Genomic DNA, 15271 nt, shown 5'->3' with positions numbered 1-15271 from the left:
TATAAATACTTTATTCTATATTTATTTCTAACAATACTGTGTGTAATTGTATAACCCAAACATTTCCCATGTAAGGATCTGTGGTTTTGTCATACTGTAAATAATGAATGTTAAAAAAGTTGTGTAAAAGGAAGTGGAGTGTAAAGAGACTTAGTAGTCCAATATTTACTCTCCTTATAGCTCCTTTTTTGGTCTCAATCGGCTCCTAAAGGAAATATATCTATTTTTTAACAGCTAAGTGCTTCACTGTGTTCTCAATTAGTTGCTAACTTTGTCTGTCTGCAAGGCAGATAACATACAGTGGCTAAACCAAAACAGTAAAGTTGCAGGCTACAAAACAATGTATAATCAATGTAAAAGACACAACGATAAGATGTTCTATATAGAGCTGAGAAGAACTGCAGAATTAAGTGATCATCCTCTGTATATTCATCACTATTAGTGAACCCTCTCATCATGTTCTGATAGAAAGAAGGGCACACCCTCTGCCAGGGCCAGGCCCTATCTTGCAGTGATTCAGATCTGCTCCAAATGAAACGGGCTCTTCCTTGGCCCATGCCACACCCTTCCATCAAGTGTCCTGAAAATTGTAATGAATGGGACAATAGTTTTTCTGTAATCCTGCTTATAACTGAACTGAAAACCAGTGGTGGAAAAAGTATTCCGATCCCTTACTTCAGTAAAAGTACTAACACCACACTGTGAAATTACTCCACTACAAGTACAAGTCCTGCATTCAAAACTTACTTCAGTTAAAGTACAAAAGTATCAGTATCATAATGTACTTAAAGTACCAAAAGTAAAAGTACTCATTATGCAGAATATTGTTATATATATTCCAAATATAATATTGGATTATTTTATTTTTGATGCATTTATGTAAGCAATGTTATAATATTGTAAATAGGGCTCATTTGAACTACTTAATATACTGTTATGAAGTTTAATTCTCATTTCATTCAAAAATGTCTAATCACTTTAAATTGATCATGTTTTTATGTTAAATCTTGACCTGAAAAGTAACTAAAGCTGTAGCTAAAAAGTACATTTACCTCAAAATGTAGTGGAGAAGAAGTGTAAAAGTACATAAAATGTAAATATTCAAATATTTGAAGTACCTGAAAGATGTACTTAAGAACAGTACTTGAGTAAATGTACTTAGTTACACCCCACCACTGCTAAAAACACAATATCGAATGTATGAAAATATAGATAAGTGTAGCTTTAAGTAACCCAGTTGACTTTCTGAGTTACTGGCAGCTTCCTTTTTCAATGTCTGCTAGAATATTTGTGAAACAAATTCCGGTTATTATGTTGCAGAGCATGTGCACAAAAAGGCTGCTGTTATCTGCACCTGTTTTTGTGTCAACACATAAATAACATGTCCTGTGAAGGGAGTTTTTTCTGGTCACAGACTTTCTATATACTCGATCATGCCCCTCCCATCCTCCACTGGGCATCATATACTGTTACTTTCAGATACAGTATGTCGACCACAACAGCTGTCTAACTTCTGCCTCAGTGAGTCTTTCATCCTTCTCAGTTTATAAGGTAAACTAAATGTCTTGCAGAAAGATTGTGAAGAATGAGCATGCTGATAATTGCTGACTGCAGTGGGAAAAAATACACATCAGTCATCAGTGGAGGTTCCCCTGACCTGATCTGACAGTTGATGTCATCTGACCTGATCTGATCTGACAGTTGATGTTGACGACCAGTGCAATCGAATAAGTGTGGGTCAAAAATGAGTCAAACGTAAGAATATATGCTGACTGACTGAAAATCTGAATGACTCATACATTTGGTGAGATATTGTAAAATGCTTAGATTACTAGAGAATAGAGAACATACAGAAATAAATGTAAGACTTTTTTTTTTAATCAAATGTTACTGGAATCAGCGCGCAAGCTTGCCAGTAAAACTCAAATAGTCACTTCCCGTTTACTAATAGAAGACCGAAACAGTTCCTGCATTGCTTTGCAGTCCACATAACGACCCCGATAATGAACTTTCTTTTTGACGGACACAGAACAGAAACAGAAACCACTGCAACCATTAACTGAATAGAAGTGTTTGAAGTATGAGGTCCGTTGAAAACAGATAGTACGATGGTGTCACTGAAACCACTTTCAGGAGTTTCATGAAAAGCGCAAACAAATAACAAACAACCTGTTTAGTTTCTCCATCCTTCCCGTAAGGATTGGCGAAAATGATGAAAGAAAAACATGTACAAAGAGTAAAAAGAATAATTGCATTTTATTCAACATTTTAATCAAAATGACAAACAGGGATGTTATAGAAACAATACAAAAGTGGTATTTATATATTACATGTTTCACAAATCTTGCAGCATACCAGGGCTTACAAAAACCAGTACGTAAAAAACAACATATTATTATCATACAAATGTTAGTTGTGCATGTAACAAGTGCTTAATGTCTTTGTTTGTCACAACTTCAGTGCCCTCAGGACTTCATACTTTGTGTTTGGAGCTGCAGCACCTGTTCTGTCCCAATCAGGGCCCTGAGTGTGGGGCAGTGTCCCGGGCTGGCCATGACCAGGACCCTGCATTTTCCTTTTTCCATCAGAAACTTTCTCAAGGACTCATCGAAATATTGGTTCCCTTCTGTGTACCCATCCAACAACAGCAGAACCTCACCGGACCCGGTTAACACAGTCTTCAGCTCATCCTCGTTTGAAATATTTTCCGTGAGAGAAAGTTGGATTGTTATTTCCTGAAACAAGTCGCCCTTCACTTTGCTGCAGTCGACGTAGAAAAGAAGTGTGAGGGTGCTGAGATTGAGGAGGTTTGAGAGGGCGTGTGTGGGCCCCTCAGTCCAAGAAGAGACCAGGATGTTGGCTACGGTTGTCTTCCCGCTTCCTGGTGCCCCCTCGAGGAAAAGTATCTCTCCAGCTTCTGGGAGTAGAGCTTGGAGATTCACAGACTGGCCCTGACTGAAAAAACAAGCAAAAGTAAGATTGTAAGTAAGCCCTTAAATATTAAAACATAAATATTATTTAGTCTTTTTTTTATATGCTCGCACCACATCGTCAACAACAGCCCTCATAACTATCGCTCATCAGGAATGACAATATAAACAAAACATTCAAATTTAAATCTTTTTTTAATAATTAATAATGTTCACAGGCAAGAGGGTTGCCGGTTCGACTCCAGCCTGCGGCTCTGCTGTGTGGAGTTTGCATGTTCTCCCCGTGTCAGAATGGGTTCTCCCCGGGTTCTCCGGCTTCCTCCCACAGTCCAAAAAACATGCACTTAGGTTTAATTGGTGACTCTAAATTGCCCATAGGAGTGAATGAGAGCGTGATTGTCTCTATGTGTCTGCCCTGTGATAGTCTGGTGACCTGTCCAGGGTGTCCCCCCCTCGCCCAATGTCAGATGGGATCAGCTCCAGCCCCCCGCGACCAGAGTGCGGATAAGTGGTAATGGATAATGAATTAATTAATAATTTTCACAGTAAAATAGGTTCTCCAGGGCTGGCTGCCTGCACATACCGAGGCTGTTTGTATAGAACATACTAACTACTACTCGTCCACCTCAACTTTAAGCAGCTTTGCATGTAGTTTAGCCATTGGATTTTTTTCTGGAGGTGGCCACTGCTCAATCCCCCCAAAACAACAACGTTTACCTTAAATTTTTCCATTTTGTAGGAGGGTCCTAGCTAGTTAATTGTGTTACCTTGTTTAATTTTCTTTTCTAAATGCAAAGTGACCATCAAGTGATAAAGTCGAGTTCAACTTTTGCAAACTCTGACTTCAAATACATGCCATGGACAATTATTAAGCCATCTTGGCTGTCCAAAATAAAGGGCGCTATTGGATGTTAGATGTGTTGCACCATCCAATTTGATTTAACCTGCTCTCTCAAAGTATTTTACAGTTTTCAGACCCGTCTCACTATCGACCAAGCTAACAACATGCTTACAGCTTTACAGTAACTGGTAACGAGTTCATAGAAGTCTGGCATCTTTATGATATACGTATATGCAATATTTGTGTCTGTGACTCACTTGTTTTGCAGCCTGTGTGGCAGCTCCTCCACACCGAAAGCGTTCCGGTGGTGTCTCACCTCTGCACTGAGGGAAACATCAGCATATTTGGCTTTCAGAAACACCCCCAGATTTTCCTCAATGCAGCCTAAAGGAGACAAATCAGACCACATCATGATCTCACGCACATCATTTTATGAAGAAGAAGTAAATAGTGTTGGGGGGGGGGAAACTCTTTTAGATCCATCTCGTACATAACAATGCCGGTAATCCAGATGTGGAGTAGGTGGGCAGATGTTTTTAAAGTAAATTCAATTTTTCATGAATGTAATTCAGTAGTCTGGTGCTTTTACAGACAATAGATGGTTGTTGGTGTCGTGGTTAAACATTAAAGGGCGGTTGTGCACAAAAATAAATAAAGAACAGGATTAATTCAGTGTCACAACTGATTATAATAGAGTCAGTTATCAGCAGTGTCGGAATGTAACTAAGTACATTTACTCAAGTACTGTACTTAAGTAAAATTTTGAGGTATGTGTACTTTATTTGAGTATTTCCATTTTATGTTACTTTGTACTTCTACCCCTCTACATTTTGAGGCAAATATTGTTATTTTTATTCCACTACATTTAACCAACAGCTTTAGTTACTTTTCAGGTTGAGATTTAACATAAAAAACATTATCAATTTAAAGTGATTAAAACATTTTATTGAATTAAACCACATAACAGTATATTTAGTGGTTAAAATGAGCCCTGGCTTGAGAAAATAAACCGCTGCTTACATAATTGCATCAATATTAATAATCTAATAATATATTTAGAACACATAAAACAATCTGAGTGGGTTCATTCTGCATAACGAGTATTTTTACTTTAAAGACTTTAAGTACATTTTGATGCTAATACTTTTGTACTTTTACTAAGTAAGTTTTGATTGCAGGCATTTTGCCTGTAGTGGAGTAAATTCACATTGTAGTATTGGTACTATACTAAGTACTATACTTAAGTACTACTTAAGTAAAGGATCTGAATATATTTTCCATCACTGGTTATGCGTCAATTTTAAAATAATTGGCCTCTATTTTGATAATTAAGTAATTTCTCCCAAACATTCTCTCATTGAAGCAGCTCAATTGTGAGGACTGGCTATGTGGTATTAATGTGTGTTTTAACTGACATTTTGAAGACAACACCTCAGGATTTAGGAAATTGTGACTGTTAAAAATCAACTAAAAAACATAAACTGTGTAAACAATAGGTCTTAGAATCACAAAAGTAACTTACCTTCGTTAAAAATAGTGATCTCTTCGTCATTTCCGTTATGTTTTTCTCGGCCTGATGGAAAAGGACAGCGATGTTAGAACACTAATGCAGAGGAGAGTAACATTTACATAGTGAATCAATCAGTGTTATGGTCATTAATTAGTGATGTAGATGAAATACTTTTATTATTACTCTATTAGTGAATCTACAAGAATTGATAGATAGATAGATAGATGGATAGATGGATAGATGGATAGATAGATAGATAGATAGATAGATAGATAGATAGATAGATAGATAGATAGATAGATAGATAGATAGATAGATTACTTTATTCATCCCCGAAGGGAAATTCGGTAGTAAATTGTGGTAGTGTAAATCCACTAACATACACTTCAACACCTCAAAAAAGTTGAACTAAAATCTAAGATGTACTTTGTAATGTGCAACTTCACAGAAAAGGGGATTTTGCACTTCTGTATTTAGGAGAATAAGTGTTGAGTAACAAAATAACTTTCACACACTTTACTGAATAGCTACATTTCAGTCCAGCTACATTCAGTGTTTCACATGTATACATTTAACTACTACTACTTTTGTATTAGTTTAGGTGTTGTTTTTTGTAACTTGTAAGAAGCCATGCATACATTTTACTTTTAGCTCGTCTTGTGAAAGCACAGCTATTTGGTATAATTTGGTTAAATTTTGAGACTTTCTACAGTTGAATCACACTTTTACACGAATTACTCTTTAAAGAACCGATATGATTTTCCACGTTGCATAGCCGATGTAGTGAAACAGCACATGCTAATCATATTCTCAGAAGAATGTATGTCGATAGTCGAATGAATCATCCCGGTGAAAAAGGAAATTATGATTAATGTTTCAGGATGGATGACCTCTGCCTTATTCATTGCTAGTCAGAAAGTCTGGCTGTTTTTTCCTCTTCTAGAAACATTTTACAAATGCATCATCAATATTTTGACTAAACTCACCAAGGGTGAGGCCAATTTGTTGCAGAACATATCTTGTCCTCATAGCTGCCACTCTCTTGGATATTTAATTTGTGTAGCATTCATTGAAACAATGGTGTTCAGAGCTTTGCAACCAATGCTAAATCTACCGTGTCCTGAAAAAGGTCACTGCTACTTTTGACTTCTGTGTTCCTTCACAATAGGTTTTACGTTGCAGTTCAAAACATTTTGCATGAACTCTGAGCTGTATCATGATATGATAATGTTATGTGTTAGCTACAGATGTCAGTTCTGATCACAGTGTGAGCTGCACAGCATAGCTGTAGCCATGAAGCCTTGAAGCCATTGTTGAGATAACAAGTAGAGGCTGGTTACATTGCAAAAAACATTAAGCTCACCAAGTATTTTCTTCTTATAATTAGCAATAGTATCTTAATTATGAGTATAATTTACCTACTGACCACAGCTTTATGTGCTTATTTAATTATTAGTATTATTATTATGTTCTTATTTAATTATCTTATTGTTTAAAGACTTCTTTTTAGGATTGACATCCTTAGCTTTTTCATGCTTCTCAAGCTATTCAACTGTTGAATATGGTGAGTTGTTACCTACAATATTGGCCGCAATTGAGAGTTTTAGTTGCATGTAGGTTGAATGCTATTTCAAAACCAATTTCTTACCGCCTAAATATGCTAGTTTCAAGTATTGCAGGCTTATTTTAATGTTACTACAGTCGGCTATTCAAGCCACATTTGCTCAAAAATAAGTATATTTGGACTTATTTCAAGATATGTTTTTTTTCCAATGATCCTAGATACTTACCTACTTAAAGAATTCTTACAAAGAAAATTTTACTTACTGCACTGGCAGATGATTTTACTTCGAGCACGTATTTGCTTATTTGTAGTTGTTTATTTCTTATTTTTTGTCAGTTGGTTTTTGCAGTGTAACATGGCTCTCTACACTCTGGTAGGATTATGGCTTTGGCTTTGTTGGCTATCATTACAAAGCTGTAAGAGAATCTTCTTAAGGCGTGTAACATTAGTATAATGCACACCCCACCCAAACACACACATACACACACACTACATACACACCACAACACCCCAATGATTGCCAGCTGGAGCTGGGCCACTACCTGCAGTTTTAGCACTGCTTTTCAATTCACACTATTGCTCAAAGCTAGCACACATTCAAGTGAGTGTGTGTGTGTGTGTGTGTGTGTGTTTGTGCAGTGACTCGTGTCGCTGTTTCGGCTGACTGGCAGCAACCTACCTCGACCGTCGACCAGCGTGTTCCTGCTACTATGAGTCCTGAAACCTGTAGAAAAAAACATTGCGATTAATTTAATGTGTCAGCTCAGCAAGTGTGTATGAATTTTTGTATTGATGTTTGTTTGCAATTGTATACAAATAGTTTAATTCACGCAGCTTTGTAAAATGATTTTGGTCGCATGTGTGTCCGTCCGCAGCTAATCTCTCACACTACTGGGCTGATTCTTTTTGTACACATTTATAACTGTAAGTTCAAGGATCTCTTGTGGTTGCTTTGATTCACAATTCATGAAAAGTGTATTTTGTCGAGTGTTTCATATTGTCATTGACTGGTAATAGAGATATACTGACTACCGCTACTGTGATTACATTACAATAAACAGAGCAAAAGAATGTGGACATAACTACATCATGATCATGATGTAAAAAATCTGAATTCACACTCTGTCAGGTCTGTCAGCAACATGACAAGCAAACAACATTTTCTGAATGGAGTCTCAGAGAGTAATCAGAGCTCACTTTTAGTGTACTTTCTAGTTATTTTAATACAACTTTTTTTCCTAATTACATACTGTATTTTATATTGTAGACATTTATATTTATTTTACGTGCTCTTGTCAACACATACATGTATCTGTTGCTTTTTAAAGGTGCTATATAAAAGTACACGGGCACAAAGCTTTTAAGAATTGAGACCTGAATACCAGCCGGAGGTTTTTCACAACTGTAGCTGAATTAACTTCTCATGTTCACACATTCATGTATGTAATAAGCCTTCTACTGAAATGATGGATGTGTTTGTTTGGGGAATTGTACAAATAACAAAGGTCCTATACTGAAAACCACCCACACATTTACAAATAGATTCAAATTCCCCTGTCACACACACCAAGACCAGCCTGGGTGTTTCCAAATCTGGTGGTTGGTCCAAAGAGCAAAGTCATCTTCATATGATCTGCATGCAAGTCACGAGATGGTAAAAAAATTTCCTCCTCTGTCACCTTGATGAAGTTCTATAAGGTGACAAATCTAACATTTAAACGTTTCAACACTTCCTCTTTTCAAGAATAAATGACTCAGCATGTATCACGGTGTCAGGAGGCTATGTTTCAGCCTTTACAGTTGAAGTGACACAGTTGTTTACTGACAGGGCAAGTTCCTCTGCCCATTCTGGCACAAACAAAAAAGTAAGCACCTCTAGGCTGCTCTGGCTTTGATACAGGAAGTAGACACTTTGGATGCTGACTAATGAATTCAGCACTAAGTTGTCTGAGGAGTGGCAGTAAAGTTCTACTGAAAAGTTAAATTCTATTGAAGTCGTAGCAGCTAAAAGTAAACCATTGTGAATGCTTCCAAAGAGGAAACCAAAAAGATGCACAACTGGAATTTCCACTTCATTCAGTCAGTACACATCTTAAAGGAACCTCCTATCCTGCAGTGATTTATAATCTATTGCACATTTTTGTTATTGTGCATGCAATTTATTGTGCATTAATGTAGATTTTATTGGTCCTCAGAGAATTCTGATTTGGTATTTTTTGTCTTCTGATCTGCACCTGCATTCTATGTGGATCACCAGCTGCATGAAGTGGGGCACCAGCACGCAATATGTCTTTTAACATGTATGGCAGTCTATATGGCACTGCATCATGTTTTACTAATTTGAAAAGCACCCTAAATGGCACTTTATTACATTTTCTCCAGTTAAGGGCACCCTAGAGGTAACTTTTCCTGCATTTTTTTTAACAATCCCCCATCAGTGATTCTATGTATTGCTGTGTTGGTTGAAAGCTGCATGAATCAAAAGTGTAATGTTCTATAAAAGTAACAAATTGAGTGACTGGTTACCTTTTTGTCGTCGGTACATGAGCACTGCAACGATAATAGCAACCATTATCACTCCTATGCTCAGTACCACGATGACGGCATCATTTTTTACAGGAGTAGCAGGTAAGTCTTCTGTAAAAGAGTGAAGAAAGATTAGTGTTAAAATGTGCCCATTGTAATTCATCAACGACAGGGCCAAGACAGCTTTTAGCATTTGGTAACATGCTTTCAATATGTTTGACCACTGTGGAAATAACCAAATATCCCAAAAAGAAACCAATGCCAACTTCCTCTTACTTGTCAAGGATTAAAAAAACAGCTGTAAAAGTGACTCATGCTTGTTTTATGGTTTATTGATTAGCCATGCATGCAGCCTGATCTTTTTTTGTTTCACATTTACAGGCAGTTTTTGCTCTTCTCAGCATTAATACAACCTGATACCTTCATAATTTTAGCTGATCAAGTTCAGACATGCTGTAAGCAAAAGAGAAAACAATCCTTTGAAGCCTACATAGACACACAATAACAAGCCACGCATTTCTGCACAGACAAATTGTCTTGTAACACAACTCCTACACACTGCTGAATCGTTTGAAGCTCAAACCAGAATGCCACCTACAGCTTCACTGATATGCAGGGTAACATCCTGCTACTGTGGAAAACTTTACGCAAGAGCTAAAGAATGTGATGGAAATCACATTTGATGTGGGCTGATTGTAGTTATCTCTATCAAAGGGAAAATGTGAACATAACCGGAAACTGCAGGAGGTAGTGATAACTGCAAATTTTTTAGCAATTTTATTTCCTGTTTTCAGATTAAATGTAAGACATCCAAGGCTTGACCTTAAAGTGCCAACCTTAAAGAGACAGATTGAAATTCTGCCAGTTTTCCATAATTTATAATTAAGAAGTAAAGGTATATATACATATATATATATATATATATATATATATACATATATATATATATATATATATATATATATATATATATATATATATATATACATATATATATATATATATACAGTAAATCTATAATAATCTATGATAATGCATGTGAATGTATTATCTAACATTATACTTGTCCTCTTGTCATCTGTCTGCTAGTTTATTTGATTGTTTTGTCTGTTTTAGGTTTTTTGTGGGGGTTTTGGCCTCTGTATTTGTACAGCAGCCAATAGGAACACCCTTTCTTTGACACAACTAGTATTTAGCCAAAGTCTCTAGTTCACAGGCTAGATTTTCTAAAGCCTTAAAACAGAGGCGGGTGGAGGTGTCTAGTCTTCTAGTTTTCTGTCTGACCACTTGAATTACAAAAGGTGATAAAAAGGTAACAAAAAACATACCTGGAATATGAAATGTTGCAGAGTATCCACTGTTTGCAAAGATGCAAGTGTAGTTGTTTTCTTCTGATGACCTGATGCGTATGTGACTGGTGACTTTAGAAAGCTGGTCTGGCGTTGGTTCAGCGGTGGTATTAGCATTGATTCTTCGCTGGTGTCCATCCTGCCACACGACCGAACACTCGGGGTACCCCTCTGACTCGCAGGTTAGCACGACATCATCCCCCTCTGCAACCTTCTCAACGCGCTTAGTCACTGCTTTGTAAGGTGCTAGGAGAGAATCAGATAGGAAGAACATAAAATAACTACCTTGTGTTTAGAATAGACTATAACTAGATAGACTGGGTACTGCTCATACTATCTATTCATACCCCCACCTGTTTATTCCACAGTATACTTATTCTACAATATGTTCTGTATCTGTTTTTTTCACTTTGGTTATATGCTGAACTGCATATTGTTGTCTCAGTGCCTGTAAACTGTGCAGTCTACTCTTATCAATAATCAATGATAATCAAGAGATCTTGCATGATAAGGGGAATTCAAGCATTCAAAGCATTCTTTACCAAATTGAGTAATATTGGCCTTAGTTTCATTTTCACTATACTGTGACTGCCCAGAAATGATCACCAGTCCATTGAGCAATAGCATGCCCAGAACAAAGCCCCTGGGATCTTCACCTAAAAACCAACAAAAAGTTACATTGTTGCACTGATTTTTCTTACCTGTAACAGACAGAGTGATTGCTTTATAATCAGTTCCTTCTTCTGTCTGTACCAGACATTGGTATGTTCCTGCATCATTTATTCTGAGCTTGGAGACCTGTAAAAGGAGAAGAAGAAAGTGGTGTCCTTAAATGTCCTCATGATCATATTACCCTCTGAAACCAGAGGTTTGAATGAACCAAAATCTATCTTTTCCTGTTTCTAGGACATCTCTTTGTCCACTTATTGTTCTTTCATAAGCTGACACAGCTCTTTCCTGTTCCATCTTGGCAGTGGTATCTTAGTGTCTGATACACAGACAATAATTGGGAGATAAATATGACACTTTTATTACATGAGCAAGAAATTACATACAGTTTATACTCCATCCCCTGTGTAATGTCTCCCTGTGTAATCTGCCCTTGTTATCTGTCTACACTCTGAATATTAACTCACTAGGGGATAATGAATTACAGATAACCATCATGCAGGATGTTGGAGCACAAGGGAGGAAATTACATTGGAAAAAGGACACTTGATGGGAAAATGAATGAATCATTTAAAGTTTTGGTTTGATGCCAAAACAACAACATGGAGTGAAGACAACTCAATTTGTGCTTCTTGAGTCCATGTCACTGTGGTTCCCTTTTTTGTGGGAGCTTGTAGTGCCTCACATAGTCAGATTATGTCAAAGTTAAAGTTCTAATCCTGTTTAAAGTAGAGAAAACTGGTCCCCACACTACACCACAACATAATTCCCAACAGGATGAAAAGGGGATTGCAAGTATGAACAAGTTAATCATGTCACTTAGAGGAAATCTGACTAATAACCCATAACCTGCCCTGAACACATCACTGCAAGTACCCACCTGTATCCTGGCCAAGCCATTCTGCAGCTGCTCAGTTAGAAGTCTCACTCTGCCCCGATAGTCCGGATCCTGAGTCGCCAAATTGGCCTTCCAGTTATCCATCCGGAATACTTCCCGAACCGAGTCGGGCCCGATCCAGTGCCAGTTCACCTTTAGGTCAGTGCCAGAATCTGATAGTTTGGGCTGAAACCTGCAGCCCATCACAACATCTTCTCCGAACTTTGACTCGTACTTGGTCTGCTCTGCCTCAACAGTGAACAACACTAGAGGGAAATAATACAAAAATAATGTCAGGATGAATGTCAGCCATGTAATGTTTACTTAGGATCCAATATATGACATCAAAGTGACTGGTGTAGAAAACAGAAATGTTTCAAATGTAAATTAATATTTTTGTGTCACACCTGAAAGAGAGATTTTTACTACACACCTGAGAGAGATGGTTGAAGCATAACTTGCAAAACAACAATAAGGAGCCAGTCCATTGAGACCTTAGGAAGAAACAAAAGGGAGTTATACAGATGTTGAAATGGGTCTATGTGGCTGTGAAACATGAGTCATTTTTACTGGAAAGGCAGATGTGAATTCCAGAGCAACTGGATTGATCCAGTTCATTTCTCTACTCTTCAAAAAGTCCTATGACTCTATATGACAAAAACACACACATCTGAGACATAAATCAGACATCACATGTTGATGAAACATGTGTTATTCCTAATATCAGCATGACTCAGCTGTGCAAGGCAATTTACTTCCTCAATGGTATGTTTCTTGTTAAAGAGAAAAATAGCTACAAGGATGCTGACTTTAGACTTTGGAACTGTGTCAACACCCACACAAACTGTTACTACATTACTTTTGTAAACAAACTTATCTGAAAAGTAGAAAAGGTTTAGTCCAACACGTGTATTTTTGAACATTACTTTATCTAAGGTGCCTGATATAAACATGATTGTTTGAAGTTTGGGTGAGTTGCTGGGCGATAAGGACATAAGTCATTTGCTGTGTATGTTTCCAGATAAATTCAGTTCTGCAGAACAAGTTAAGTCTTTGAATGTGGTTGAGTTCTCAATAATAATTAAGGTGTGATTCATTTTGGCTTGCCTTAGGCATAATTTAAACAAATGAAAATCATTCAGTTATTAGGTCAAGTACTACAGGTACACTTGAACTTAATTACAAGCATAACAAGCCTGTGCTGAACATTTTTTACTATAATTAAGATAACAGTTTTAGTCTTCAAGCGACACAGGTGGAAAAGGTGAAAAATGGCAGAATTACTATTTAAATATCAAAAACCAGATGAATACAAATAAAAAAAACAACATGTGGATGGATGACAAAATGCTAATAAACATCTACTACCAGCTCTCATAGCATAACAGTGAATACTAGTAATAGTAATATTAATAATATCAAAGTTTAAAAGTTATGCAAATCTGAACTTTCAATCAGAAGCTTCGGTGTCAAGTTCAGTGCAGCAGTAGTATAAATACTCAAAACCTTTAGAGGTTTTGAGTAATGTAGTGCAGCAGTAGTATAAATACTCAAAACCTCTAAAGGTTTTGAGTATTTATACTACTGCTGCACTACATTTTAGAGGGAAATATTGTACTCCTTCCTATTTCATTTGAAATCTTGAGTTATTGATTACATTTCAGGTTCAGATAATAACAATAAAACAATATTATCAACAAATAATGTATGATGTATTATTATGGATACAGATGAGACTTTATTGATTGAAGCTACCTGACAGGATCTACAGTGAAAAATCATCCTCAATTTTACCAGGTGTAAAATCAAAGTAATGTACACATTACTTCATCAATAATTATGATTCAATGATATAGTAAACATTATTCTGAAATGGTATTATGCATAATGAACACTTATACTCTTTAGTACTTTAAGTCTTTTTTTTTTATTATTCTAATGGCAACCTTTGCATTCTTTCTTAATTAACATTTTGAATGCAGGACTTTTTATCATAACAGAAATAAAAAGTAAAATATTCAAATACTTCCACAGCTCAGGTACTAAAATAAGGCTAATTCTGTAACCACAGCCCCACACAGATCTGAGTAACTTCCTCCATCACTGTTTATCAGTCAATAAAATATTCTTACCTGCAAGTCATGAAACAGCTCGTATTTTAATCCGTCTACTTCTTCACTGATCTGAAGTCGCTTCTGCGTTTCTGGGCTATTTGAGGTCCTCCTGTGGGATGTCCCGAGTCCCGCCCCCACGCTGGCACGCTGTTAGGGAAAGTGACTGCTGCGTACAAACCCTCTCTGGACAATCTATGCAGCATTTTTAACTAATCATTACCATATAAACCTTAGCTAAACTTAACACTGACCTAAATCTTTATTTAGTTTATAGTAAAACGACAACAATTAAAATATCATGAGTGTTTTTGTCCACATGTTGCAAATACTACAGGAAAACACACAATAAACGTCATTATTTCCCGCTAGTTTACAAACCGCCACACAAATAATAAGGAATAAGCTCAATTAAACCACACACACGTGCAATGACTTGTCAACGAAAGTGTTAACAACATATCGACCGACAAACACGGAAATACCGCTGCACTTACTGTAAGGAAGACTTATCTCGGCTATACTGGCATTGACAAAGAAAGCCATAAAAGCCATTTAACGTGAACAGTAAAGGCTCAACAACTTCAACTGTAAAACTTTATTGCCAGACGATTGTTTGTCTGATGCACGTGTGATAACCAACAGAAGATAAACATATTCAGCGACGTTATAGAGACTTTTATAGATCATGTTAAGCAGCCAGTCGGTCATATATTACATATATGTTATCGACAGTCAGATCTCCGTTTCGGTTTCTGTCTCGTTGGTTCCCTCTCAGGATCCCTATGACATCATGTGTACAGTCCACTTTAACCGGAGTATTTCAAAACTGTATCACTGGAGAGTTTACCATTTCCGCTTTCACACGGGTCAGGGCCAGTCCTAGACTTTTTG

General features: G+C 36.8%; 1 protein-coding gene across 3 annotated transcripts; it reads right to left on the bottom strand.

The window, feature by feature from the left end:
• Window positions 1–2267: 2267 nt before the first annotated feature.
• On the bottom strand, window positions 2268–15166 carry LOC131992048 (programmed cell death 1 ligand 1-like). 3 transcript variants are annotated; one of them, XM_059357395.1, is made up of 10 exons: window positions 14399–15166; window positions 12700–12760; window positions 12270–12532; window positions 11422–11518; window positions 10700–10966; window positions 9372–9482; window positions 7525–7569; window positions 5294–5344; window positions 4029–4155; window positions 2268–2955 (listed from the first exon to the last, which is right to left on the bottom strand). In XM_059357395.1, the coding sequence occupies exons 2-10, from the start codon at window positions 12752–12754 to the stop codon at window positions 2466–2468; spliced, it is 1506 nt and encodes a 501-aa protein (XP_059213378.1). In that variant the 5' UTR covers window positions 12755–12760; window positions 14399–15166; the 3' UTR covers window positions 2268–2465. The 3 variants fall into 3 exon arrangements, with proteins under 3 accessions (XP_059213378.1, XP_059213377.1, XP_059213376.1); XM_059357394.1 differs by lacking the exon at window positions 14399–15166 and having other exon boundaries at window positions 9372–9479; window positions 12700–12961; XM_059357393.1 differs by lacking the exon at window positions 14399–15166 and having other exon boundaries at window positions 12700–12959.
• Window positions 15167–15271: the final 105 nt, after the last annotated feature.

The sequence above is a fragment of the Centropristis striata genome, chromosome 19 (assembly GCF_030273125.1).
Source record: "Centropristis striata isolate RG_2023a ecotype Rhode Island chromosome 19, C.striata_1.0, whole genome shotgun sequence".
Classification (NCBI taxonomy): domain Eukaryota; kingdom Metazoa; phylum Chordata; class Actinopteri; order Perciformes; family Serranidae; genus Centropristis; species Centropristis striata.
This window is presented reverse-complemented; position numbering and strand designations above follow the sequence as displayed.

Coding starts and splice junctions, on each gene's coding strand:
- LOC131992048 (XM_059357393.1), bottom strand. CDS start 12,823: ATGTTTCACAGCCACATAGACCCATTTCAACATCTGTATAACTCCCTT. Junction 11,519..12,269: donor ATGGCTTGGCCAGGATACAG/GTGGGTACTTGC, acceptor CTCCTTTTACAG/GTCTCCAAGCTCAGAATAAA. Junction 4,156..5,293: donor GATCACTATTTTTAACGAAG/GTAAGTTACTTT, acceptor TGTCTCCTTTAG/GCTGCATTGAGGAAAATCTG.